The sequence below is a fragment of the Phycodurus eques genome, chromosome 13, assembly GCF_024500275.1.
Source record: "Phycodurus eques isolate BA_2022a chromosome 13, UOR_Pequ_1.1, whole genome shotgun sequence".
NCBI classification, from domain to species: domain Eukaryota; kingdom Metazoa; phylum Chordata; class Actinopteri; order Syngnathiformes; family Syngnathidae; genus Phycodurus; species Phycodurus eques.
The window spans coordinates 26,467,708-26,495,217 of NC_084537.1; the positions used below are offsets into that span (position 1 = coordinate 26,467,708).

General features: G+C 48.4%; 2 protein-coding genes across 12 annotated transcripts; one reads left to right on the forward strand and one right to left on the reverse strand.

The window, feature by feature from the left end:
* Positions 1-162: 162 nt before the first annotated feature.
* bfsp2 (beaded filament structural protein 2, phakinin) lies at positions 163-14,304 on the reverse strand. Of its 5 annotated transcripts, none has more exons than XM_061694759.1 (9): positions 14,007-14,304; positions 13,134-13,195; positions 12,747-13,058; positions 8,733-8,815; positions 8,504-8,660; positions 3,816-3,977; positions 780-905; positions 461-696; positions 163-370 (listed from the first exon to the last, which is right to left on the reverse strand). In XM_061694759.1, exons 1-9 carry the CDS (start codon positions 14,029-14,031, stop codon positions 253-255), a joined length of 1,281 nt encoding a protein of 426 aa, XP_061550743.1. In that variant the 5' UTR covers positions 14,032-14,304; the 3' UTR covers positions 163-252. The 5 variants fall into 5 exon arrangements, with proteins under 5 accessions (XP_061550743.1, XP_061550744.1, XP_061550742.1 ...); XM_061694760.1 differs by lacking the exon at positions 14,007-14,304 and adding an exon at positions 13,765-13,865; XM_061694758.1 differs by lacking the exons at positions 12,747-13,058; positions 13,134-13,195; positions 14,007-14,304 and adding an exon at positions 10,136-11,322 and having other exon boundaries at positions 163-361.
* A 1,441-nt stretch (positions 14,305-15,745) lies between these two features.
* Positions 15,746-27,500, forward strand: LOC133411634 (protein disulfide-isomerase TMX3-like). Of its 7 annotated transcripts, XM_061694217.1 has the most exons (18): positions 20,058-20,183; positions 21,071-21,166; positions 21,244-21,323; positions 21,601-21,661; positions 21,742-21,784; positions 24,276-24,399; positions 24,479-24,524; positions 24,600-24,680; positions 24,798-24,897; positions 24,962-25,039; positions 25,280-25,346; positions 25,414-25,512; positions 25,611-25,668; positions 25,741-25,794; positions 25,857-25,913; positions 26,028-26,157; positions 26,232-26,300; positions 26,412-27,500. In XM_061694217.1, exons 1-18 carry the CDS (start codon positions 20,149-20,151, stop codon positions 26,586-26,588), a joined length of 1,455 nt encoding a protein of 484 aa, XP_061550201.1. In that variant the 5' UTR covers positions 20,058-20,148; the 3' UTR covers positions 26,589-27,500. The 7 variants fall into 7 exon arrangements, 6 of the variants coding, with proteins under 6 accessions (XP_061550198.1, XP_061550200.1, XP_061550199.1 ...); XM_061694218.1 differs by lacking the exon at positions 25,741-25,794; XR_009769684.1 differs by lacking the exons at positions 21,601-21,661; positions 21,742-21,784; positions 24,276-24,399; ... (10 more) ...; positions 26,232-26,300; positions 26,412-27,500 and adding exons at positions 15,746-16,246; positions 16,434-16,486; positions 16,551-17,054; ... (3 more) ...; positions 18,815-18,948; positions 19,211-19,334 and having other exon boundaries at positions 19,988-20,183; positions 21,244-21,317.
* Positions 27,501-27,510: the final 10 nt, after the last annotated feature.

The following is a 27,510-nucleotide window of genomic DNA, read 5'->3' on the forward strand; positions in this document are numbered from 1 at the left end:
ATAATGGATTTATTTCTTTGACATTTCTTAGGGAGAGTTTTAATTATACGACAGCAAAGACCTCATCAACGGTGCCTGTGTTCCAAAACCATGAGTCAACTCTATACGCCACTATATAAAAATCGCAGTGTTTTGATTAGGGTGTAGGGACTGAGTCTGTGGTTGGCAACACAAAATCAAAAGACTTTTTATTGTCTTATTCACCAGCAGGAAGTACAAATCTGAATATCACATGATTCCTCAGCTTTCTCTTCAATGCCCCAAAGGATTACAGGAGTCCACAGGGTCCTTCGGTCCACACTGCATTGGGGCTCCTTGATCTTCCGGAGTTCCGGAAAGTCCCTCAAGGTCTCTCTGTGAACTGGAACACCTCGACGGGTACATTTGGATCATTCAAAACCTCCTGACAGATCTTTATTTTTTTGTAGCTTAATTTTGGAAGCGTGTCGAGGGGACTCACTCTGCAGGCTGGAAGCGTCGCTCCTCTCCATCCAGGATTCCGTGATAGAGTCGGATCTCCTGCTCCAGGCGCTGCTTGTTGCTGAGCAGACCATCGTAATCTCTGCGCTGTTGTTCCATCTCACCGCGCACGTCCGCCAGTTCCGCCTCCAGCTTGGACACCACCGAGCCGAGGTTCTGGAGCTCCATGTCGTGCCAGTGACGGGCGTCGCCCAGAGAGTTCTCCAGGCCGCGTTTCTGCAAGACGACCCGCATAAACACCGTTACTGACGAATTCTGGCTGGCCGAGGGGCTTCCGTCAAAGATCTGAGCGAGGTCACCAGAGCTCGGATGGATTCGGTCTCTGCTTGCAGACTTTGGATCTTGCAGCCGGCGTCGGAGCATTGGACCTTCAGCGCCTCCAGCTGTTCCTCTTCAGGACTCAGCCGGCTCACGCACTTGGCGTCCTGAGGGGGAAACGCACACGTAACTAGTTTGTCCAACTGAAATCATTCAAATCCCATCTATTCCGTTTCTTCCGGTGTGCCTCAAGGCTCGGTCTTGGGCTCCCTCTTCATTAATTGCATCCTACCGCTTGGCAATATCTTGAGTAAATTCAACTTTCACTGTTACACGGATGACACCGAGCTCTACCTCTCCACCAAAGCCACTGCCATTCTTCTTGCTTCCTCCCTTACTGACTGCTTCTCTGAACTCAAACATTGGTTCTCATCCAACTTTCTATAATTCAACTGTGATAAAACCAAAATCCTACTTATAGGTACCAAATGGCCACCTCCAGCTAAAATGGACTCTTTTTTTGGGGGGGGGGGGCATTCTTTATTTCGCCATTTTGAACACCACAATCAACACTGTCGAGATACTTTTCACTTTTCCTTAGTGTAAGAAAACATTTTGCCTGACAGTAGTATAGAATTTGTCTTACATACTTTGGCTTGTTTTATATTTACATTTATATTTTTAAGTGAACATATGAAACACAAGTTAGAAAAAAAAGTAGGACTGAGCAAAACCAATCGATGCCAAACAGAACAAAACGAGAGAGATTGTTCCATGACTTTAGAAGTCTTCCTCACATTTGTGATTTGTATGTGAGCCATTGAGCCCAGTCCCTTTTTCAGTCTGATTTGATTGGTCAGACTCTCCAAATCTTGTATATCATCTGCAATTGTTAAGCATTATTATATTGTTGGTGTATCTGTCTTCTCCCCTTTTGTCCCTGCTCCAAGCGGAATTTTGTTGGATGTTGGGCTCTTTTGCATACTTGAAACATCTGTGATATTTTGTATCCCAATGCTTTACAGCATCCGAGAACGACAAGCAGAAAAGTCTGCGTACCATTGGGTTCCGTATGGTTACACGACGCTTTGGTGTTATAAAGTATCAAATTTGGTCCTTTCAAACAAACTCCCTCCATCCTTGAGAGTGAGTTGTGCTGAGACGAGCCCCCCGCATGCCACGGCACCCCTTTTCTGCGATGCCCTCATCCGGCTTCCTTCACGAAATTAGTCGAGGCTTTTCTTGAGTTCATCGTGCATTCATACAAGGTGGACATTCTAATTGGGCCTTTTCTGTATGTTTCTGTATTTCCTCTTCTCTTTTCCTAATTTGCCTGTGATAATAGTCTCTTAGGTGAAGATATTGAAATCGATTTTGTAACTCTTGGAATCCGACCGTTAGCCCTCTCTCGATGAGTTTACAGATTGCCGTCGTACTTCTTTCAGTCCACTGTTAGAATGGGTTATCCATTTTCCCAGGTTCAAATTTGTCATCCCATCCTATCCATCTCAACAAACCCAATTCTTTACCCAGTTGAAGTTAGGGTCTATTCATTATTTGCCATGTTGAATTCTGTAATTGGACTCAATCAATGTTTTTCTTTTATGCTGGGTAGGGTAATTTCCCGGGGGCGTTTGTATGGGATAGTTTATTTCGTCATTTCTATGTTCGAGGCCGCACTCGTCTATGAGTGGACGAATCTGTGCTGCGTTGCAGTATTCCTTCAAGTTCGGGAGAGCCCGTCCTCCTTTTCCTTGAGGTCATCGAAGGGCGGAATACCTTATTCTTGGCCTCTTGCCTTCCCAGATAAATCTTGATATTAATTTATCCCATTGAATGAATTGTAAATTTGCAATGACCACCGGGAGCGACTGAAACAAAAATAATAGATGTGGCTGGATATTCATTGATTAGTTTCTTTCATCCCAAATAGGTCAATGTCTTCGCCTCCCACTTTCTTTTGAGTTCTCTAAGGTTTTGAGATGTTGAACGATAGCATGTCAGAACCTGGGTTTACGTAAATAAAATGTATAGCCGGAGTATAATACAAATTGTTGTAGAAGTTTCATTAGGTGTGGAAAGTTATGAGCAGGACCGTTCAAATAAATCGCTACATCATCTGCAAACAGACCTATGATGCGGTCATCTCCATTTCTATTTTATTGCTGCTGTTGTGGTGTCCTGTCTGACCAGCTGCGCCAAAGGTTTTATTTATATATTGGTTATACACAAGGCAGCCTTGCCTAGTTCCCCCCTCCAGTTCAAATCTTTCAGTTAAAGACCCATTTACTTTTACACGTGCTGTCGGTGAATTATATAACGATGTTATACAATGAACTGATCTTTTTTGTCGGAACCAAATCTTTCCAGGGTTAGATGGAAGTGGCCAAATTGTCAGTTGTTCTATTATACTTGCTTATAATTCCCGATTCCCCCTACCCTCAGGTGTCATCTCCGACAGCGCTGTCTCCTTTCGAGCACACGTGAACAACATCACCCTGTCCGCATACTGTCCTGTACTTCCGCTGATGAAACATCAATCGTCTCTGTTCATCCCTCAGCCTGCACGCCCGCATCGCTTCCCAGCTGGATGACTGCAACTCTCCTGTATGGTCTGGTTTGTGCACCAACTACAGCTTCTCCAGAGATCTGCCACCCGTATTGTCACAAATACCCCCTCCACCCACCCCCATCGCTCCAGCAGCTCCTTGTCCAATACCAAATACTGATGTGCACCTTCATGGCCATCAATAACCTCGCCCCGCCATATCTTGCATTACCCTCCCAGTCTCTCAGATCCTCGTCCACCGTGGGGCACAGAGCCTCGGGCGCTCTCGACCCCCGTCTTTGGTACCCACCACCATAACATTGACTCCTTAACCCTCTTCAAATCGAGACTCAAAACGCACCTATTCCAGACTGCTCATTCACTCTGACGTCGCCCTTCTCATTTGCCATTTTCATTGATGTTTTATATTCTGTTATTTTGTTTTGTAACTCTGTTTCTACACTGGCCTTGAGTATACATCAAACGAATGATTATTATTCAATGAATTCCTTCCATTGCATCTCATCACCTTGCATTCCTGGTAGCTGTCCGTCTCTGCTCGGTTCCTCTCCGTCACCTTTTCCCAGTGGTTGCGGATGTAAGCCAGGATCTGGTCTAGACTGGTTTCAATGGGAGCGTCCGGCTGATCCAGTTCCCGTCCAGACATTTGACTGTAGAGGAGGCGCACGTCCTGCAGGGCGGGGACAACGTGACAAGTTGTGGGCAATGGGGAACACGCTTATGAATCGTGGGTTGCTTGTGTCGGGAATCATGTTGATGCAGTCGCGCGTGTTTCTGACAATGTTGGGAATGTTGTTGACGTGGGTGGAATATTTCAGTTGATGTTGATGCTGTTAGGAATGTTGCTGTGGAGAATACTGTATATCGTCTGATGCTGGGAATATTTTGGTGAATGTTGGTGATGCCCTCGGGAGTATTTTTGATGTGGTTGGGAATATTCAGTCTGATGTTGGGAAGATACGTATAAAGTGATGTCAGGAATGTTGATGCTAATGTTGAGGCGCTTGGTAGTTTATTGTTGATCCAGTCAGCAGTGGCGGTTCCGGTATGAATGGGGCACACTGACGCCCCCCCACCCTGGCAGCGGTCCCTAAACCTTTTTGCGCCACTGACCATTTTCATGTTAAGACATTTTGAAGGCTCAGCACAGAAACAAAAACACGATTGAAAATATCACTCACCCGTTTTGCTTTGACGAGCCAGTCTTATTACAGGTACTGTGCGTACTTAAATAAATTGTGCAACGGGTCCACTAGAAATTTGAGAACAATAAATGTATCGTTATCTGCAGGCTTCAGTTGTACAATTTATTGAGGTATGTCATCTCAATAAGTTAGAATAAATACATTCTAATTTATCAAGATGTACCTGTATACCTGTTGGAAGAAACGCCACATCGCCATCTAGCTCCAAAGAATTAAGCATTTCTGTTTCACTGTTGCTTATTTACTTTTGCTTTTATGGTATTGACTGGCATATTTTGTGACCGTCTACCGGTCTCATTTTTGCTTAGATATTATTGATACACACAGGCTGTATGCCGTATTCCCACAAGTGTTATGACAGTAACGACACAGTGCCATGAAGTGTCACAGGGCTCATCTCATCTCATCCATCCATCCATCTTCCGCTTATGCGGGGTCGGGTCGCTGGGGCAGCAGCTTAAGCAGGGAAGCCCAGACTTCCCTCTCGCCAGCCACTTGGTCCAGCTGTTTCAGGGTGGGGAAATCCCGAGGCATTCCCAGGCCAGCCGGGAGACAAAGTCTTTCCAGCATGTTCTTGGTCATTCACTGGGCCGTCTCCCGGTGGGACAGGCCCGGAACACCTCAAGGGGGGCGTCCAGGGCCCACCCTAAGCAGATGCACCACAGACTGTGTTTTTTTAAAAAACATTTTTTAATTATTATTATTTTTTTTTTTTTGGGAGACTATTTTTATATCTGCTGTAGCACTTTGAGACTGTTCACTCTCTGTAAAGTGCATTCATTAATAGAATGAATCATTATTATTATTATTATTATTATTATTATAGATGCCCAAGCCACCTCGTCTAGTTCCTCTAGATGGGGAGGAGCAGCGGCTCGACTCTGAGCCCCTCCCGGATGACCGAGCTTCTCACCCTGCCTCTAAGGGAGAGCCCAGACACCCTGCGGAGAAAACTCACTTCAGACGCTTGCATTTGCCATCTTGTTTTTTGGGTCACGACCCACAGCTCGAGACCATAGGTGAGGGTCGGAACGTAGTTCAACCGCTAAATCGAGAATCCTTGTTTACCGTAACAGACCGATACAGAGTCCGCATCGCTGCAGACACTGCACCGATCTGTCTGTCGATCTTCCTCTCCTTTCTTCCCTCACTCGTGAACTAGACCCCGAGAGGCTTGAACTCCTCCACTTGGGGCAGGATCTCCTACCTGACACAGAGGGGGCACTCCACCCTTTTCTGACCGAGGACCATGGTCTCAGATATGATTTTCATCTCAGCTGCAAACCGCTCCGCCGAGAGTTGAATATCACGGCTTGATGAAGCCATCGCAACCACATCACCTGCAAACAGCAGAGACGTAATACTGATGTCACCGAACCGGACCCCCTCGACACCTCGGCTGTGCCTATAAATTCTGTCCATGAAGGCAATGAACAGAATCGGTGACAAAGGGCAGCCTTGGTGGAGTCCGAACCTCACTGGAAACGAATCTGACTTGGTGCCAGCAATGTGGATCAAACTGACACTGGTCGTACAGGGACTGAATAACCCGTATCAGGGGGTCCGGTATCCCATACTCCCAAAGCACCACCCGCAGAACTCCCTGAGGGACACGGTGGAACGCCTTCTCCAAGTCCCAAAAAAACACATGACGACCGGTTGGGCGAACTCCAATGCACCCTCGAGGACCCTGCCGAGGGTGTAGAGTTGATCCACTGCTCCACGGCCAGGACGAAAACCACACTGCTCCTCCTGAATCTGAGATTCAACTTCCCGACAGACCCTTCTTTCCGAAACCCCTGAATAGACCTTACCAGGGAGGACTGAGGAGTGTGATCCCCCTGTAGTTGGAACACACCTTCCGGGCCCCCCTCTTAAAAAGGGGGACCACTACCCCGGTCTGCCAATCTAGATGCACTGTCAACGTGATGTTGCAGAGGCATGTCAACCAGGACAGCCCCACAACATCCAGAGCCTTAAGGAACCCAGAGCGGATCTCATTCACCCCCACTCTAACCCGACTTACAACGTCCCAAGTTGAGGTCATCAGCACCCCATCGCCACCATACACAATGTTGATGGTGCACTGCTTCCCCTTCTTTACAACACCGGATGGGATGGTGGACCAGAATTTCCTCGAAGCTGTCCGGAAGTTGTTCTCCATGGTCTCAACAAACTCCTCCCACACCCACGTTTTTGCCCCAGCGAGCACCAAAACTTGGCCAACCAGTACTCATCGGTTGCCTCTGGTGTCCCACAGGTCAAAAACGGCCCGATGACGGCATCCCTTACCGCTGGTCTCCACCGATGGTTCGGGGATTGCCACCACGACGGGCATCGAACACCTTACGGCCACAGCCGCCTCAACAATGGAGGCACGGAACATGGTCTACTTGGACTCAATGTTCCCCGCCACCCCCAGGACGTGGGCGAAGCTCTGCCGGAGGTGGAGTTGAAGCTCCTTCTGACGGGGGACTCTGCCAGACGTTCCCAGCAAACCCTCACAATACGTTTGGGTCTGCCACCTCGGACGGGCATCTTCCCCCACCGTCGGAGCCTACTCACCACCAGGTGGGGATCGATAGCGCCGCCCCTCTCTTCACCCGGGTGTCCAAGACATGCGGCCGCAAGTCCGATGACATGACCACACATTCCGATCATTGAATTGCGGCCTAGTGCGTCCTGGTGCCATCTCAAGTCTCTTCATTGCAACGTTCTTAGTTCCTCGAAGTTGTTCTCCCTCCTCAGAAATATGAGGCAGATGCGCTAACCAGTCGGCCACCGTTGTGGGCAGTATTTAACACTAAAATGACTTCATTCACTGACTCATGGTTACTGCGCCTTAGCGACCACAGTCCACCCATTTCCAAGGTTTGTAAAGTAGGCTGTCATTTTCTGAGGACCCGGGTTCAAATCCGGCCCCGCCTGTGTGGAGTTTGCATGTTCTCCCTGTGCCTGCGTGGGTTTTCTCCAGGTACGCCGGTTTCCTCCCACATTCCAGAAAAATGCATGGTAGATTAATTGAATACTCTAAATTATCCATAGGTGTGAATGTGAGTGCGACTGATTGCCCTGCGATTGGCTGGTGACCAGCTCAGGGTTTACCCCGCCGCCCTGCCAAAGTCAGTTGAGGTCGGCGCCAGCGCGTCCGCAACCCGAGTGAGGAGAAGCGGTATGGAAAATGGATGGATGGTTGGACAGTTTTTTTAATCCAACGTAATGGATAAGGAGCATATTAACACTTTACTGTGTACAGTCACAGGCACACGGGGGGTTGGGATAGACCAATCATGATCATCTTTGCATCTGCATCAAAGTTGTGAAGCGTAAGTGTTGATTATATTTGCCTTTATGTAATCCCGCTTGAAACACAAAACATGTTGGACATTTGTGCTGATAGTAATAATTCAGTCCAGCAGATGGTTGGTTCATTCGTGACAGGCGTCAGTGACGTGATGAGGTCTCTGTGAAACAATGTCATCGGGGAACGATCGTCTCATTTCTACCTCAAAACTCTGTCAAGGACATCGTCTCCACGATGGGATTTCTGGTCTGAGCCGCTAAGATGGAAACAGAGGAGCGAGGACCTCGGAAGTTGCAAAATGAGATGAGTCCCATTGTTTTGGTGTGCGTTGCTAACTGCTAAGCTATCGGGCGGCCAGTCAGAAGTTGCGCTGAAGTACTGAAGTCACGGTGTGAGTCTTAGTCAACAAATCGTAAGCCGCGTTATGTACTCGTCAAACGACGCCTTCATATGAGGATGTGCTCCGTTGCAGCCGCTCATATCAAAAATCATGAATGAAAGTTTTCGGTTTCGTTTTGGGGGGGTTCATGCCGGTGGCGCCTCTCGCAGAAATGGGTCCTGGGCTGCTGCCCGTTTCGCCCGTATCAAAATCCGCCACTGCGGGAAAGTTGCTCGTGTGTTTGGGAATGTTGCTGATGCCGTTCGGAACGTTCTGGCTGAGGTCGGGACCGCGCCGGCGCGTCTGACCTGCTCGTGCTGCCGCTCCAGTTGTTGAAGTTCGGCTCTCATGGCGTCCATCTGGTCCTCCAGCTCCGCCCTGGTCAGGCCGGCGTCCTCCAAGACTTTGTAGAGCGACGCGATCTCGTCCTCCGCCGCCTTCCGGAACGGTCGTTCGCTCTCAAACCTGCGGCGGCACAAACCTGACTGAGACTCAGCCCCCTCGCGCCACACGCCGCGACCGCTAATGGCCTCTGACCTTTCCTTGAAGTCCTCGGCGTTGGCCTGCACATTTTCAGTCTGCAGCGTCAGACGAGCGTTGGCCAGGATGGCCTCGCTGACCTGAACACACGCATTGCCGTGGAGACGCTGCTGTCAATCACTCGTGATCGGATCCCGTCACTACTACGCTCTTATGTTGTAGGAGTGACACGTTTGATGTAAACAATCTTTGGGCGTCTCAATTCAAGAGCATCAAAACGGTACTCAGGTGATGTCACCTGACAGGAAGTGACTTTCACCTAAGAAGGCTTTTATTGTGAATGACCACATATTTGCCATGCCTCCCAGTAACCAGGGCAACAGCATGTTTGTGTGGGCTTCAACTCCCCTAAAATGTTCTTAAGCCCCCCTAAATGATTTGGTTATTTAAAATTTCAACCAAAACAATCTCGAATAAGCGGGGATAAACCATCAATAAGCCTTTTCGGGATTGGTTCCCCTCAAAAAAAAAAAAAAACAAAGAAAAGAAAAACGGAAAAATAAAATGGGAATTTTTTAACACTGTAAACGTATTTTTTTCTGTTTTGTGGTTAATGTTATAAACATGCTTCCTCTGTTTGTGTACTGTGTTCAAAAACACACTAACAGAAATAACACTACAAAAGTAATGGTGACTTTGAACTTTTACCCAGTTCTGTATTGTTTTAAACTCTGTCCAAAAACCTCAAAAAGCATTTTCTCAGTCTTTGCTACCTGTTTGTGAAATGTTGCTACATTTGCTCACATCCTGTGCATCTCCTGGGGGCTAAGCCCCCGTATCCATAAAACCGAGTGACGACCCTGAATCCGGCCAAGAAAATATAATAGTGAGGAGGCTGCGCTTGCGGTGGTGCGCGTGGGCAAATGATTGACATCTATTCGGCCACGCCTCCTGTCTCTACCGTCTCTGATTGGCTACGCTTTTCACGCCGTGACCACTTGATGATCCAAAAATTTCTATGAGAGGGATTAAAGGAAGGATGATTTTCATCATATTCTACTGTCAGGTTATACAGTTAACATATACGACCAAAAGTTTTTGAAACTGCAAACTCTACCTTGAATTGCTCGATTTTGTTTCTCTTCAGTCAAGCGGCGGAGAATGTGAAACTCCAACTTTGGTCCGCAACGCGAAACAAAACAAAATCGAGCAAAAATGACTTGTGACTCGAAAACTCCTAAGTTGCAGTACTCGTACGTCAAGGTACAGTAAAAAGTGTTCGGCGCAGTTTTGAGTTTTTGGTTTCTTTCTGGCCACCGGATATCAACACGATGCTGAGTCAGCTTTGGGAAATGATTTCAGCCGTCCTTCCCCTCTCACCTGCCGTTTTAAAAAAAAAACAAAAACGTTTTGAATCTGTACTGTTCAGCTGCATGACCATGCAGAACGGCCCCTCTCACCTGTCTGTACACGTCCTCCCACTGGCCCCTGAGCGGCCCCCAGGCACCGGCGCAGGACGCCTTGCGGTCCAGACTCATCCGGATTTGTTCCTCCAGTTGCTGGTTCAGTTGTTCCAGCGCTTGGACTTTGTCTCGGTACTCCATCAAGCAGCTGTTGAGGCCCCCGCTCGACCCGGCCCCCGCCGCGCCCTGGCCCGCCCGCTCGCCCGCCCGGGGCAGTAGGGGCGCAGCGCTGCTCCTGGTCCCCTGCAGGAAGATGCTGCTGATGCCCAGCGCTCTGCGGGACACGCGCGTCCCCAGGCTGGACGCGCCGCCCATCGGGGGGGCCGTGCCCACGAAGACGCCCCGGGACGAGGCGCCGCCCGGGGCCACCCGGACGCACGTGGAGCTCGGCCGCTCGGACGAGGTCGAGGACGCCGACTGGCCCAAAAAAGAGGAGCGGCGTCGCGGCAGAGGCATGATGGACTAAACCTCAGAGGGCCTCGCACGGCCACATTTATGGGAGGACCGGATTCTGGAACGATGGCGCTTTTGTTCAGCCCACGTTTGTGTTACTGCACCGACCTCTGACCTTTGTTGTGCGTGTGTGTGTGTGTGCGCGCGAGTAGCTGTGTCAGCACATATGAGGCAAACACACATACGCTGTGACTCAGCTGTTTGTTTGTTGTTCCTTTCAAAAGAAACGTTCTGGCTTTAAGCGTCTCTTCCTGTTTGCGGTACCAGGTGACCTGTCAGGTGACAGGAAGTGTTGGAGGGCAAAGTTTCTGCAGACAAAACAGGTCACGTGAGGAAAAAAGGGATTTTTATTTCGTAAACGTTTGTGAAGTTGGTCTTGTTTTCATTTCTTCACTCACAACATCAAATGGCGTTGAGGTGAAAAAAAGGAAGAGCCCGCTGACCACTCTCTTACCTGCCTGGAGACAGTGGCACCCCCCTCCCCTCTCATCAGTCTGTAGATGCCCCTTGCCCCGCCCTCACAATAAAAGTCATCAGATGATATTGAGGAGAAAAGAGGAAGTGTAGAAAGGAAGTGAATACAAAGGCGTGACAATCAACTTCCTGTCGCTTGTTTTGTCTGCTCGGAGTTCGTCTGCACTTTCACACTTCCTGTCACCGCAACCGTCGCCGCGCCAACGGGAAGTCCCGGCGACGGCGCTAACAGAAAGTCCCGCCTACGATGCCAACAGGCAGTCCCGCCTACAGCGACAGCGCCTGCGAGGTGTCGCTGTCGGACGCTCTGGTGGACCCCAGCGGACTTTTCCCGGAGCGGCTGAGCTGGTCTGAGGGCGTCCGGGGGCGCCGGCGGGCGCACGCCCGCAGCTGCTGGCTGAGGTCCCGGCGGAAGCGCACGCCCACGAAAGCGTACAGGAAGGGGTTGAGGCAGGCGTGCAGATAGGCCACGCCCTTCAGGACCTGGCCCGCTTTCAGGAAGCGCTTGAGCTCGCGGCAGTTGGTGACGGTCACGCTGGCTGCCTGCGCCGCCTCCGTCACCAGGACGGCGTTGTGCGGCAGCTGGGTGGCCAGGAAGATGGCCACCACGGCCAGGACCACGCGCATGGCCTTGTGCTTCTGGAAGCTGCGCGTCTTGAGCAGCGTGGCCACCACGGCGCCGTAGCACGCCGCCATGACGGCAAAGGGGAGGCAGAAGCCCATGATTACCTGCACCCACAGCGTGGCCATCTTGGCGCGCCTCCCCATGTGCGGCGGGAACAGCATCCGGCAGAAGTCGCGCGGGCCGCCGTCCGCCTCGGCCGGCGCGGTGGTCGCGAAGGCCAGCTCGGGCGTGGCCAGCAGCACGGCGGCCAACCAGACGGCGCCGCACGCCAGCCTCCCGCGGCGGCGCCGCTCGGCCTGTGAGTTGCGGGCCTTGGCCGTCTGCACGATGACCACGTAGCGGTCCACGCTGATGCACGTCAGCAGCAGCGTGGAGCTGAACAGGTTCACCTTGTACACCGCCGACGTCACCTTCCAACAAACAAGACAGCGAGCTTTCGTTAGGATTCATCCATCCATTCTCAATACCGCTTATCCTGTTGAAGGTCACGGGGCGCCGGAGCCTATCCCGGCCGACCCTGGGCGAAAGGCGGACTACGTCCTGAACCGGTCGCCGGTCAGACGCAGGGCACGTGTAGGCACGGACAACCGTTCCCACTCACGTTCGCGCCTTCCCTGAGTGGGAACTGAGCCCACGCTGCCCGCACCGAAGTCAGGCGAGCGTACCGCTACACCACCAGTGACTTCGTTAGGATTATACGACACAAAGTGCTTCAGAAAACTGGTGCTAAAAGACAAAAACGAATGCAGTCTCTGACCCCGTAGCCCGCGCTCCCTGGGCCACCCACCGTCCCGTGTGTATAAGCAATTACACTTTCAAAAAGATTATTCCAAGACAAGACGCGGACGTGAACAGTGCGGAGTGCGGACACGCCATCGTGGAGGCCTGGAGAACAGGGCCCACGCGGGGCGGGCGGGATCGGGACCACCCTCCACCCCCCCGACCGCCCCCACCCAGTGAGGAAACACCGAAACGCGGGGAAAAAGAACGAATGAGAAGTTATAAAGACTAAAAGAAGACGTAAATCCCAGACGACTCTTTAATGAGCTTGCACACCTTGCACAGGGCGGCACCGAAGGTCCAGCCGTGAGACGCCTCAGCCGCCCACAGGGGCAGCGTGACCAGGAACAGAAGGTCGGCCACAGCCAGGTTGAGCAGGAACACGTCGGTCATGGTCTTGAGACGCCGACGGAAGTTCAGGTAGATCCAGACCACCGCCAGGTTCCCGGCACCGCCCACCAGCGCGATCATCCAGAAGAGCGGCGGCTCGCACGCGCGCCGGAAGGCCCGCACCGACGACAGGTCGCACATCAGGTTCGGGAAGTCGTAGTCGGCGGTGCTGGCCGTCGGTCCGCCGTACCAGGGGTCCTAAAAGGGTCGACGAAAGGGGGGAGAGTCACTCGTGACGTCTTCCGGTCCACCTGAGCGGGCGGGGCTTAGTACCTCGGTCACAGAGTCCGTCATGAAGTCATCCATGGAGTTGCCCGGTCCCACGTTTCTTCCAGCTGAAACACAAATCATTGTTTTCAAAATAAGAGTGCGTTTACGGTGACAAAAATGGGGAACTTCAAACTACCTGTGGACGTTCAATGACGGTAAACTTCTTGGATTTTGAAAATAAGAGTGTCAAGGATCAGAAACGAGAAACGTTTCATCTCAAGTGTCGGCTTTTCAAAATAAGAATACCAAAGTGCGTGACTGTCAATGAGAAACGAATGATGAAGCGTTGGGTTTTCAAAGTAAGAGTGAATGATGGGAAAACTCTCCCTGTCATTGACATTTTGAAATTGAAACGAGAAGCATTTTAGTAAACTCCCAATGATGGAAAACGCGTCTTCTGGAGTTTTGAATGACGGAAAGAAATAAGAGCACGTCGACTGTCACTGACGACAAACTTTTATCAATATTCCCTGTCCCTTTTTTCAAAACAAAATTAAACTTCAAAACAATATTACATGGGCACACACACACACACACACACACACAGGTAGAAATCTATTTCGAAAACACGCACACAAGTTGAAATCTATTTCGACAAAAACACACACAGCGAGGCAGAGACGTTGGGACTCACAGCGTTGTTGTCGTTGCGTTTCGCTGTTGCCGTGTGTCCGTTTGTGATGTTCGTTAAAATTTTGGTGAGTCAAAACAGAAGTGATACAAAGGGGCGGAGCCACAGACCCTTGTGACTACTCCCCTCCACTTTCTTTTTTTTTAAAATTTTCTCTCACGTTGCGGTTTACGTGGGCCCACGTGAGGTTGCCTAAGAGTGTGTTGCGACGCTCGACATTTGTGTAACAGTGCACACACGTTTACCTGCGGACTTGACCTTTGACCCCATCAGCCATCTCGGAAGATCGACGATGAACGTTCATCGCGAGTCAACCCTCCCCGCACACTCCCGACTCCTACTCATTGACTGATCGATCGATCGATTGAGAGTTGCGTCCGTTTCAATACGTTTGCCACAGTGTGTGCTGCGATGGAGGCTTGTCCCTCCTCTTCGTCAGTGGAGAGATGAAGAGGTGGACAGGTCCCACAAAATCAAGGATGTCATCAAGTAAAGTCGTAGAAGCGAGAGAACGAAGGTGAAGATGTTTTCCTGTGGACTCATTTGTTTTATTGCGTGACTCCAAGGTCGTGGCGGCAGTCGCGCGCTTGCGCAACAGGAAGTGAGAGCATGGGGTTTGCACGCAAGCCCTTGAGCTCTTTTTCCAACCTTCGCTATTTCGTACATCCTTCATTTTGAAGCTGACAAAAACGGACAATAAAAAACAGACCAGCACAAAGACATTAAGAAGGACAACTATTCACATTCATCAATACTTGATCTCATTAAGTTGTTACACCGTAAAGAAATAAAGCACGTGGTGACTTACAGTGGAAACTGGAAGTTTACATACACAATATAAAAAGACACATTTTTTTCCCCCCTCACTGTCTGACATCCATCCATCCATCCATTGTCTGAGCCGCTTTTCCTCACGAGGGTCGCGGGTGTGCCGGAGCCTATCCCGGCTGTCATCGGGCAGGAGGCGGGGTACGCCCTGAACCGGTTGCCAGCCAATCGCAGGGCACATACAAACAAACAACCAGGCGCACTCACATTCACACCTACGGGGAATTTAGAGTGTCCAATTCATGCATGTTTTTGGGATGTGGGAGGAAAGCCCGGAGAAAACCCACGCAGGCACGGGGAGAACGTGCAAACTCCACACGGGCGGGGCCGGGGATTGAACCCGGGTCCTCAGAACTGTGAGGCTGACGCTCTTAGCAGTCGTCCGCCGTGCCGCACTGTCTGACATGAAAGTTTTCATTTATTAACCACATTTATACATACCTGTATATAATTATAGATTATATTATATGATATTATTATATGGTATATTATTAGACTGCCTGGTATACAAGCAGTTATGTCAATAACTTATATATACTTATATTAATAATTAATAATGTAATGTCAGTATTATTACAAAACTACTGCAGCCCTTCCCTGTACTTCTACCAAATGTTTATTTATTTCTTTTTGAACTGGTGTATGTTTGGACAGTGTTTGACATTGATGAAAGTTATGAAAAATTGCAAAAATAAATAAATAAATCCTCTCATTATTCTTGCATTTAGCAAATCGATATAATTTTGGTCATATTACTTGACCTAAAACAGGAAAGGTTTTACCTAATTTCATGTCAGACAGTGACGAGGGAAAAAAAGCATGTGTGTCTTCTGTAGTGTATGTAAACTTCTGGTTTCAACTACTAGAACATTCTGCGGTATGTTGTCCTGTTCTAGATGACATTTAGATTCATATGTAAAATATTACAATACAATTCAGAATTCCTAATATGGGAAAATGTATGAGCTAAAATATTAAAATTCATTTTTCATCCCTGATGGAAATGAACTAACCCTATCTATCCATCCATCCATCGATCTATCTCTGTGTCTGTCTGCCTGCCTGCTTTCCTGTCTAACCATCTGCTCACACCGTCGCCCGCCTGCCGGGGGCAGTATAGCATCCAGCAGAAGTTGAGTTCCACTCAAGAAGAAGACGCCGAAGAAGAAACGGAACTAGTAACAATGGAATGCAGAACTGACTTTTGATTTTCTTTTTGTATTCAGCATACGAGAAATATTTTCATTTGCATCGCCTGTGTGTCCGCCAGCTGATTTGCGCCATCGAAGCGTCTCGTCTGCTGGGGTACTTGGGGCTCATCTCATTTCTCAAATTGTAACTTCCTAGATCCTACTTCGTCGCTCCTCTGTTTACTTGCTAGCGCCTCCCGCCAGAAATTCTTTCGAGGAACGGGGCGGAAGGGGGTAGCAAAGTCTGGGGGAAATGAGATACTCCTTTGGATGTCATTTCACGTTTAAGTTTAACGGCTGACGTCATCCACTCAACGTCCATTTGAAAGTTTGAATTCGCTGTATACGGAACGTCACGTGACCAAACCTGGAAAAAAGGTTAGCGGACTTCCTGTGTATGCTGTGCTAACGAGCATGACTACGGTTTGATGACATGATAGTGTGAAGCCGAACTTGTTTTCTCTATGGTGAGTGTCCTTGTATAAAAGTTAAATACATGTATATCATTTATTTAAGAGTATGATAGCTGTAAACACAAACGAAGCCGAAACATGGAATATTGTCGTCTTTGGTGGCTCTGTTGTGACATCAAATTGTAGATGTTTAAATTTACTACGGGTGCTTTGTCACGATCCCCTTCGCCATTCACCCCAGCGAGGAGGATGTTCTTCGACCTGTTTTGCTGAATGCGGAACTAGGTTGCGCAGGTACCGGATTATTCCCAATACCGAAGTCGACGTCCATTTTAAAGTTTGATTTTCTTTCAACTAGTGGCATCAAGGTCCATCTTTAATCACGATGACGACACACACGAGGACGTCAGCTGACATGTGCTGGGTCAAAAGCGACGACTCGGAGCCGACATCCCGGTCGGCGGGCGACGGCGCGACCGCACGGAGCTGGACGCGGCGTTTCCGGGACGTGGACCCCATCCCACTTCAGCTGCAAGGCGGGCCCGCCAGCGCCCGTCTCTACTGTGACGTCATCGACGGCCTGGCGGAGGCCGGTGGCCTGGCCGAGGTTTTCCTGGTAGAGATCTTCCGCTGCAAAGTGTGCCGCTTTACCTGCGGCCTCAAGAGCGCCATCTGCAGTCACTTGCTGCTGGCGCACGCCTCGCCAGAGGAGGCGGGGCTTCAGCGGCCGGCGCTGACCTACGCGCTCGACCTCAAACACGACGATGACGACTTCCTGCTCTACGACATGCTGCGCGACATCGACCCGCCCGCCTGCCACATTGATGCCCACGCGGGGTTAAAGGTCACGCACAACTGTGAGGTGACGTGCGCCCACACGCAATACAAATAGATTGGAGTTGATTTGTCAGGAGCAAATTTGATCATTCCTGATGTGCGCTGCATCCACTAACAACATGGCTGCCAACAGAGAGGAGCTAGTTTATAAAAGCACAATTTAGCCATTTGCTTGCTACATTTAGCCACTTTTTTTCAGGCCACTCTAGCAACTAGTTAAAAAAGAAAAGAAAAAAAACTAATTCCCACCAAGAAACAGACATAAGCGAATCATTTTGACATTGTTTTGCCATTGATATTTTCAAATGTAAATACATCTATTAAGCATCGAGTTGGCTTAAATGATTTAATAATAATAATAATTATTATAATAATACATGATTGGACAAAAGGTACATTTGTCCGAGAAGTACTTAGTGTCACATCTGCAAAGGAAAAAAATGTAATTGTTCAAATGCTCTGAATTTCCCCCTCAACAGTAAATATCCTCCGATTTCTCTCGTCCTCCATGAAGGCGGAGCGATTATCTTTGCGCTTCTTAAAATAAGACTTTTCCACACGTCTGCTTTTACTTTGGAAAACAGTGATAAAAATGTTTACAGATTTTCTGACGAATCTTACGGACCAAACCAGAAACTGAATCAAAATCTGTTTAAGTTTGTGCATTTTCTGCATTGTCAATTTGAAATAATGTCCTGTTTTTTGAACAAAGGGATGGAATTTGAAAAGTTTTTTTTTTTCATCAGTTAATCGAAAATCGATTAGTTGATTATTAAAAATAATCTTTAGTTGCTGCCCTACTTATTCGTTATCAGAAGAAATAAAGCAAACCCCAGAAGGGGAAAACAAAAAGGCAAAAGTGGTTTTGAATAATGTCATTGTTGTCTGCCTTTTGGGGAAGGGAAGTGGCAAATCCATGATCAGAAATCCAATTTTTGTGAAAAACCTTTCAGATGTCTTTTTAAGGCCAATCCTGCAGTTTGTGTGTGACGTCACCACGTGGGTGTGTCTCGGCGCAGGTCAGCAGCCTTTTTGAGGACGACGAGTCCATCTTCCCCGTGAAGACAGCGTTTCGTCCCGCGGATCCCCCCGCCGTTCGCGAGGAGGCGGCGCAGTCCGCCCACCTCATGACGCTCGGATTGTGTCGCATCGCCGCCGCGCGACCGCAGCCAGAGCCCGGGGCCGCGCATCCCGCCCGTCCGACGTCGGACCCGCCGCTGTCCAAGGACGGCGAAAAGGACGTGAGGAAGGACGCTTGGCGCGCACCTGAGCGACGTCACGCGCGGCGTCGCGTGAGGGACGTCCATCAGAGGCGGTCGGCTGAGCGGCGGGCGGAGCTAAAGTTACGTGGGAGGAGGCCGGAGGCGGGGCAAAGAGGGGCAGAGTCACATGACCTCGACGAGAACGCTGGTAAAAAAAAAAAAAAAAAAAAAAGTCTTCAAACAAGATCAATAATTGATTAATCAGTTGACTGAGGGTCGCCTGCAGGTAAAAGTCGACGTGCGATCGGAGGAGCTGACGGGAAGAAGAAAATTACGACACACCTGGACAGGTGGATGATTGACAGCTGAGTGATATCTTCACTACTGCTTGGGTCCTGACTCACTTATTGGCTGATTAATTGACAGCTCTTGTCGCAGATCATCAACAGACAGACAAAAAAAAGAAAGAGGAGAGTTGGCGGCGTTCGTCTGCTCGCTTTGTCACAAGTCGGTAGAATACCCACAATCTTCCAGTGCACTCCTCACGTGCACCAATCACAGAGCTTCTTGTGTTCCTTCACAGGAAGTTGTCCAGCAAAGTCACTCTGCAGCGCCACCTGGGGGTCCACACTGGAATAAAACTCTTCTCCTGTCCCACGTGTTCATACACCAGCAGACTCAAGGAGTCGCTACAACAACACGTCAGGACGCACACTGGTAACACACACGCACGTGACAGGACGCACACTAGTAACTCACACAAGCATGACAGGACGCACCATGGTGACACACACACTCACACATGTCAGGACGCACACTGGTAACTGGTGTTACCAGTGTGCATTCTGAAGTGTGTGTGAGTGTTCCGATTGTGCGTTCTGACATGCGTGTGTGTGTTACCACTGTGCGTCCTGAAGTGTGTGCGTGCGTGTGTGTGTGTGTGTGTTACCACTGTGCATCCTGACGTGTGTGCGCGCAGGTGAAAAGCCTTTCAGGTGTGCGTCGTGTCCATACGCTTCCATCGATCGGAGTTCTCTGGTGCGACATTCCCGAACACACAGCCAAGAAAAACCGTACAAGTGTTCACAATGTGACTACAGCAGGTGACGCACGCGCACACTCACACACTCACGTGTGCCAGAGCTGGCAATTGTTAGGGAATGTCTGTATTTTGTCACGGAAATCGCCGAGCGCTGACTCGTTCCGGCCGTGGCACTGATTGTTCCGGATATTGGGAGGGGGGGGGGGGGGGGGGGAACGGTGTACGACATTACCGACCAGCCACCGTGACGCTTCAGATGCTGGCCAGCACAAATTTCAGAAATGAAATAAACACTATATTGAAAGGAGGAAAAAAAAAAATAGAGTGCTTAGTTTTCATTTTCACTTTTTTTTTTTCACAAACAGAACCAGTAAAGGCTAATTAATCTATAGACTGATATTTTTGATGATGGCGCGTTGAAATCTTATATATTTGGATTCAGGGTGCAACTGTGTTTGCCATTACAAGGTTGATGTAAATACATTAAAATAACAGATACTGAAGCCATAATTTATTAACGATCCTGATTATAGAGTGATAATTACGTTGTGCAATTGAACAGTATGCAGAATTCCCGCCCCCCCATTCTATTGCATAATAAACTGACAAAATTTTCAAAATATGGAAATTCTGACAAATTTGGACAAATTGCTCTGCAAGTGAATTTCCCGAAGTGCGTCAGCATATCCTTCTGTGTGGTTTTTGCCACGTCAGCATCCAGAAGAAGAGTTTGGATCTTCACGCACGTCGCCATCACACAGGGGAGACATTTCCATGCCAACAGTGCGACTACGCTAGCGCAGACCGCCAGTTGCTGCTGAGACACACGCGCAGACATCATCATCATCATCGGCAGCCGCACGCGTCCTCCCACAATGCCGAAGGGCAACTTGAGGCGCCGATCTCAAAGGCGAGAATGGGATGAAGACAACAAATGCAATTTTGTCAAACATGAATTTTCTTTTCAAGATGTCACTGAATGCTTTTCTGTTTTTTTCATAAAAATATGATGTTGACACTTTCTTCACCCATGACCTGAAGCACAAGTCCACTAATACAATAACCAATGATGTCATCCATTTTCTCTCACGTACGCAACGGTCATGCAGTACTGTGTGTGAGGAATGACGATTATGTCGACGGTGGGGCACTGACAGCACCCCAACTTTGCTCAGAAAGTTTGAGTTTGCTGTCAACCCTACATCAAACGAAGAAGAGAACGACACATTGTGAATGAAAACAAGCAAACCGCTTGACCTTAGAAACGCCACTGCAAGCACAAAGCAAAACGCCATAGACAGGCAAACGAGAAGCATCGGTGTTGCAGTGTTCAAACCCTTTAAGCAACGGATATTTGAACACAAATGGTGCAGCAACATGTAGACACATTATAACACAGACATATATTCTTTATTCTCTGCAAAAACGACTCCTATTACTGTTGTTGCAGTTTACTGAGTCGGTTGTGAAAACCCGTGTGTCTCGTCCTTATTATACTGCCCCCCTGGTGGCCGCAACGGCTGGAACTGAATCATAGCCTTTCCATACGAGTGTTTTAAGTTAGGAATGCGGTTGCCTACAGGGAGAACATGCAAACTCCACCCAGGTGAGGCCGGATTTGAACACGCAACCTCAGAACTGTGAGGCAGATGTGCGAACCAGTCGTCTTAACGTGCCTGCCGCACTACTGATTCGATTATTAAAATGAACTGTTTGACACATAATTCTTTTTTTTTTTTTTTTTTTTTTTTTTTTTTTTTTTAAACTTTACCTCTTGATGACTTTGCCCATTTCCAGGTTCAAATGTCTGATGTGTGATCGTCTGCTTTGGTCAGTCTCTGAACTCCTGAAAGCTGTCAGAGTGACACGCCCACTTCCGGTGCATCGTAGCAAGTGAGCCCCGCCCACTTACTGTCCTTCCTGTTGTCAATAAAGTTAGGCCTCTTAATAGAATCTGATAATCTGAGCAGATTACAAGCGTGCAGATGGTTTGGTCTTAATCTGCTCGACATGTTTGCCCACGCCGGCAGCACGCTCAACATGCTCGCAGGTAAAACCGCAGCAATATACCCACAATACATCACTTACTAAATACTCCAAACTGTACGCTACTTTTGTCATTTTAGGCAGTACTGATTATTCATCCTTGACACTTTCCGTCATCCTTGTCTTTTTTTGTGATATGATATTTGCTATATTTGCATTGTTGTTTCGCGTCTTAGTTCGCAGAGGTGAAAGGTCAACGAGGGCATTTAGTGTCTGCTGAGAAATTCTTTTTTATGTCTTGTGTCATGTGTGATGTTGTGACGTGTGGTTTTGTGCGCAAGTGCTGCTGCTGTGTGCGACCGTGGCCCCGCTTCGGGCCTTCGTGGACGAACTGGACGACTCGTGAGTCGACTCTTGTTTCCGTGTAATTGATCCGTCCCTCACCTGTCAATCACCCCTCAAACTGTTTTCCTGTCCGACAGCTTGTTGGAGATGAGACAAATTGAAGACATTTGGCTGATTAAAGTACGTTCACCTTAATTTGTCATCATTTATGGTGTCAAAGTGGCGAAGGCTACCAAAACAACAACAAGAAGAGGATGCGTCTTTGATGGGGTACCTAAGGGCCGCAGCTCGACAGTGCAGTGTGCTGATTGGTGGATAAAGAAAAGAATGATCCGTTGTCGGGATGGGAACCACTAAATAATTTCAGACATGTTAAGAATTATTGATCTTCCCCAACTACCTAAATCACTAGAATGGGATTTTTATAAAGTGCACTACTATAAAGTCCGCTAAAAGGTCCACTCAAATTTCCTCTTTTGTAAATAGGGAGAGGGCATGTTGTGGGGGGAAAAAACGAGGTGACCTTTTCTCGAAATCTGAAAAGTACTGTCACACTTGCAGGATTTTGAGACAAAAGACGGCGGACCCAGGTGAAGGGAAGCAAAAGAGTTCAGGGTCTCGAAAAAGTATTTATTTACCTATCAAAACCAAAAAAGGCAAACAAGGATTGTGGAACAATCTAAATACTAAATGGACAAGGTCTCAGAAAATCAAGACGCAAAGTAACACCGATAAACAAAACTAGAGCTACGTTTCACGTTCCAGCAATATCGATGAACAGACGCAGACTGAAAGAAACCGGGGAACTCGATAACTAGCAAACCAATGAGACAACGAGGCACACCTGGACAAGACACGAGTGGCTTGGTTGACACAAGGCAGAGGGCTGACGAGAACAGGTGGAGACAAAAACCAAACGAGCGGACGAGATGAACACGTGACACGGGCAAACTTGACAAAATATGAGGCCAATCAAAACCAAGTCAACAAAAAGAGTCAACATGACAAGGCCAACGTGCGTCCATATAGTCAAATAATGACTCCGATTTCAGATTCACTGTCCTTGATTTATGAACAAACGTAACAATTACAAAAAATATGTCATCGGTGTGGAAAAGTAGCGCTCTAGAGAACGGTTCTGCAGCAGGCTCGGCTCCTGGTGAAGACTGAAGATGCTCTTCTCGCAATCCTCGTTTATCTTGTCCGCTTTGTCACCATATTCTGTGTTGCCTTTCTTAACCTCTGCTCCAGCGAACGAACAAATACTTCACTAATATTTCAAAAAATAATGGATTCCGCCAAGTATTGGAATCGGCCCATATGGGTCTGGCCCTATGAACAATAGTGTTGGGAACCATAAACCGATGCGACCAGATATCGGTTCGTTAATGCGACAGATGCGCAGACTAGATTATCGATAGAAAATCCGCCAGGAATCCTGGGATACTTCGCTTGTAGGACTTGTAGGGACTCCCGGATATCCCGAGGCGTTACACTTGTCATCTCTTAAAACCAGCGTGAGATGCGTAACTTAATGCTTGCAACCAAAAGCAGAAGTGGTGGGCACTAGCGACAATACTAGTTTAACTGCAGTTCTCTTCACTATTTCGACATCAAATCATTTTCCAGTAGTTGGGCTACTTTCGTGGGCACAGCGATAGCAAAGTAGCGACGTGTCGGTCGCGAACGAAACGGCTCTTTCAAGCGAACGACAAGGAGCCGACTCGTGATTGGGAGCCGGCAGACCCCCTTCGCGCTCACTCTCGCCTTGGGCAGAGGCGGCAGGGGCGGCTATCGAGAGCGGCGCACACCCTGGCGTGCGGTGCACGACGCCGCATGCTCGTGATTTGTCATTGCACCTGGCGGCCATTATAGACAGCGCGCGGAGTGAGGAGAGGGACTTAGAGTAAGTACTACAAGGATAGACAACACAAACGCTGGTAAGGAACATTCTAGTTCTGAAAAAAAAGAAAAGAAAAGAAGGAAAATATGAACACATTTTGGTTTTGTTGATGAGTCAAAGGCAGAATGGAGAGCAGGCAAAAAAACAAGAAAAGGGGCAGGCTTACACAGCAATTAAGGACTGTCCACCCAACAGTGTACTGGGAAGGACAAAAAAAACAGGCAAATGAAAACGTTCAAAAATGAAGATGCTGTTATTTCTCGGAGCGGTTGCAGTGGCTGCAGCATCGTGCATTACATCACCACAACAGTAACGAAATGCAAAGTTAAAAATCCATCCTTTTTCTTTAAATTTTTGTTCCTAATCATTTATTTTTCAAGTATTATGGTGAGTAAATAATTATGTAAGAAACATGGAAATGGAAAAAAACACAATTAATGTTTTTTCACATTAGTAATGTATTTTGCGTGCTATTTTACATTTTTTTCTGGTAATAATTTAAGCAAAATCCAAGGAGCCGTTTGGGAGCTGAAAGAGCCAGCTCTTTTAAGTGAGCTGAGCCAAATGAGCCGGTTCTGGATTATATTTAGCATGAGCAAAATTCATCAGAATCACCAAATAAACCCTAACCCGGGGTCACCACCAGCGCGCAGGGAGCCATTCCCAGCGCAGCCGGACGTTGATGTCACAGTATGACGTCACTTGGTGGCGGCGTCAGGCTCCTCCCACATGCATGACGCGAGCAAGAGGGTGGTTTGCTGTGTGCAGTTTTACGCCCCCTGGTGTTCGATGTGCAAGCAGCTGGACCCGGTGTGGCACCAGATCGGTTCGGAGCTGAAGAGCGTCGGGTCTCCCGTCAACGTCGGCAAATGTGACGCCATCGCTAACGCGGGTGAGCTCACCTTCATCGTCCTCCTCCTCGTCATCGTCTTGGTAATGTGTCTCCATGGTAACGCACCTACTGCCTGCAGGCTTGGCTAAAGAGTTCAAAGTTCGCAGCTATCCCGCCATCTTCATGTGAGTTCACAGCTCAGGAGCCGATGTCATGGTGATGTCATGGTGTTGCCATGCTGATGTCATGGTCCCTTGCAGGTGGAAGAATGATGTAAAATATCTTCACATAGGACCCCGAACCGGAGACGCCATCGTCAAATTTGCTCATCGAATTAGTGGGTGAGGAAAACACACACACACAACTGTCGCACCGTGTGTGTGTGTGTGTGAGAGTGTTACTGTGAAATGAAAAAACAAAAATGACACGATTGTGCTGTTTTTGTCTCGTGTTTTCAGTCCGCTGATTCGACCTTTGACCAGCCTGAAGCTCTTCCAACACGCTCTGAGTCACCATGATGTCATGTTTGTTTATATTGGAGCGTCATCGCCACTCAAAGTAACACATACGCGCATGCACGCACGCACGCACGCACACATACCGCTGACGTGTGTGTTTGCAGGGTGTGTTCTCTGCCGTGGCTCAGGAGATGATCGTGTCCACATTCTTCTTCTCTGCCAGCAGAGAAGTCCTGCCCAAGGTCCAAAGCTCTACCCCGTAGAAAACAAGTAGAAGTGAAGCGACAGCAAACACCGTACTCCGTAGAGGACAAGTATTAGAAGTGAAGCGACAGTAAAAACCGTACCCGCAGAAGAAAAGTAGTAGAAGTGAAGCGACAGCGAGCACCGTACCCCGTAGAAGACATGTTGAACTCAAGCGTTTGTGTGTTACTGAATTGTGTGGCATTAATGATGTCATTTGTACACGTCGGTGTTGTCAGGCCGTGTCGCTTCCCGCTCTCCCGACTGTGGTGGTCTTCAAAGATGCCGGTTACTTCAGCTACAATGGTGGGAATGAACCTGACCTCTGACGTTGGTGTCCTGACCGCTCACCCTTGACCTAAACACGTTTCAGAGACGAGCGACGGCTCGCTGAAGGCCTGGATCAAAAGGGAAAGATTCAACAACTACGCCAATGTGGACAGCTACATGCTCTATGCCATGGGAGACTCGGGTGACCGCCAGCAACGCACACATGCACGCACGCACACACACACACATACACACACACGCTGACGCAAACACACACTCCTGTGCCCGGTGTTTGTGCAGGGAAGCTGGTTCTATTGGCGCTGTTGGACGACGCCAGTGTGAGCCAACAAAATCTCAGGTATGACCTCCGACCTATGTGATGCACTGTTTGTCTGACCGCCGTACACTGTACTTCGTGTCCCATGTTCAGGTACAAAAGTCTGGTCAAGAAAGTTTCACAAGACTACAAAGCTGTCTACAGCAGGTGAGGAAGTCCACACGTGCACATGTGTGCGCCAAGAGTTTGTCATGTTTTCCTTCCCACAGAAACATCCACTTTGGCTTCATGGAGGGCGATCACTACATCAACGGACTCATCATGGGGTGAATACACACACCTGGGCGTGTCTGTTTGTGTGCGTGTGCAAATACGCACGCGTGTACATGCATTAATGTGTATGTGCGTGCGTGCGTTTGTGTGTTTTGTTGTGTTGTCAGCAAACTCGGACTTCCGGCCATCGTCATGTTGAATCTGTCCACCGACAGCTACTTCCTGCCGCCGACCTCGCTGGAGACTGAGCGCCACCTGCTGGACTTTTTGGATCAGGTTCTGGACGGCAGCATCCAGGCGAGTCTGTCAAGGAGCACCTGCCGAAAATCTCAAAGGTTTCCTGATTTTCTTTATCCTTATTCCTCTTTTAGGCTCACGGAGGAAACGGAGTCACTCAGCGAGTCAGACGTTTCATTTACGAAACCAAAGTCACGCTCCTGGTACTTCCTGTCAACACTTCCTGCTTGAGTACAGCTGATCGTCCCGGTGTCCTCACGCCGGTTCTGGCCGTCTGCCTGACTGTTTGTCTGTCTGTCTTTGGGTCGGTCCAGCCGCTCTTCGCTGAGGCTCCGCTGCTCGGCTGCTTCCTGCTGGGCCTCCCGCTGGGCCTTGTGGGCTTGGTGTGCTTCGTGTGCCGGACGGCCCTGTCAGACCACGGAGGCCAAGAAGACGACGACGACCGGCACATCTACTCTCGGAGACAAATACCAGAGAAGAAGTCAGACTGAGCGACATCGGTAGAACTTCAGAGGGTCGCGAACGTCACAAGTCTCTCCGGCCTACAAAAAAGAAACGAATACATATTGGACTCACAGTGGGCCTCCAGATGGCTTTTTGTTGAGTCTCCACTTCAGCGTCTTTAGTGAGTGGGTGTGAAACCTCAGAGATGCTAACGTTAGCATTACATTAGCAACGTGTTCCCCTTTGGACATCACGAGTTCAATAGACAAACACGCTGTTGTCAAATGTGTTGTCATGTGACTGCTGCAAGGTTTTTTCCCAGTTGTTGTCATCAGCAAATGGCAACAAACAATACAACATGAAAAAAAGTAATTCTTGTTACATTTATGTACATAAACATTTTATTCATTCATTCACTGGAGTTTTCCACAAATGAGAGAAAAATAATTATATAATTATTGGAATATATCATAATATTATGTTATTAATAAGTATATTATAATTATATTAATTATATTATCTACTACTTTCATTTGAATGGAGAAAGCATGAAAATAGAATTGATAGAAACAGGAAGTGTTTAGGCGCCTACAAAGTAAAAGTACCTGACAAAAAAGTTTAACACAAACAACATCTGCTTCAAATCATCATCATCATCAGGATTGCGCAGGTAGGCGGGGCCTAACCAAGGTGAGCCGAGGTCAAGGTGTACCCAGCCTGTCAGTCATGGGCTCTTCTCGTGTCCATTTTCAGGCTATAAACGTTTTTCTTTTTAAATCATCTTTCTTGAAAAAACCCAATGTACAAGAAAGCAAACTGGCAATTTAGTCCCTAATAAGATAATTGATATTCTTTACTGGGTATATTTGAGTGGATTAGAGAGAGGAGTGTACGTGGAGCGCCACATTGAATTCTTTCAAAATAAAAGAATGTAGCCGAGCACCCGCTCGCCTTCCGTTCACAGGAGTC

What these genes read in the sequence shown, in the direction of transcription:
- LOC133411634 (XM_061694214.1), top strand. Translation starts at nt 16,578, where the DNA reads ATGACGACACACACGAGGACGTCAGCTGACATGTGCTGGGTCAAAAGC. An exon ending in AGGTCACGCACAACTGTGAG is followed by an intron (nt 17,055 to 18,048) that starts GTGACGTGCGCC and finishes GTCTCGGCGCAG; the next exon opens with GTCAGCAGCCTTTTTGAGGA. An exon ending in ACACGTCAGGACGCACACTG is followed by an intron (nt 18,949 to 19,210) that starts GTAACACACACG and finishes GTGTGCGCGCAG; the next exon opens with GTGAAAAGCCTTTCAGGTGT.
- bfsp2 (XM_061694757.1), bottom strand. Translation starts at nt 10,594, where the DNA reads ATGCCTCTGCCGCGACGCCGCTCCTCTTTTTTGGGCCAGTCGGCGTCC. An exon ending in GCCGAGGACTTCAAGGAAAG is followed by an intron (nt 8,661 to 8,732) that starts GTCAGAGGCCAT and finishes GTGCCGCCGCAG; the next exon opens with GTTTGAGAGCGAACGACCGT. An exon ending in TGGAGCGGCAGCACGAGCAG is followed by an intron (nt 3,978 to 8,503) that starts GTCAGACGCGCC and finishes CCCGCCCTGCAG; the next exon opens with GACGTGCGCCTCCTCTACAG.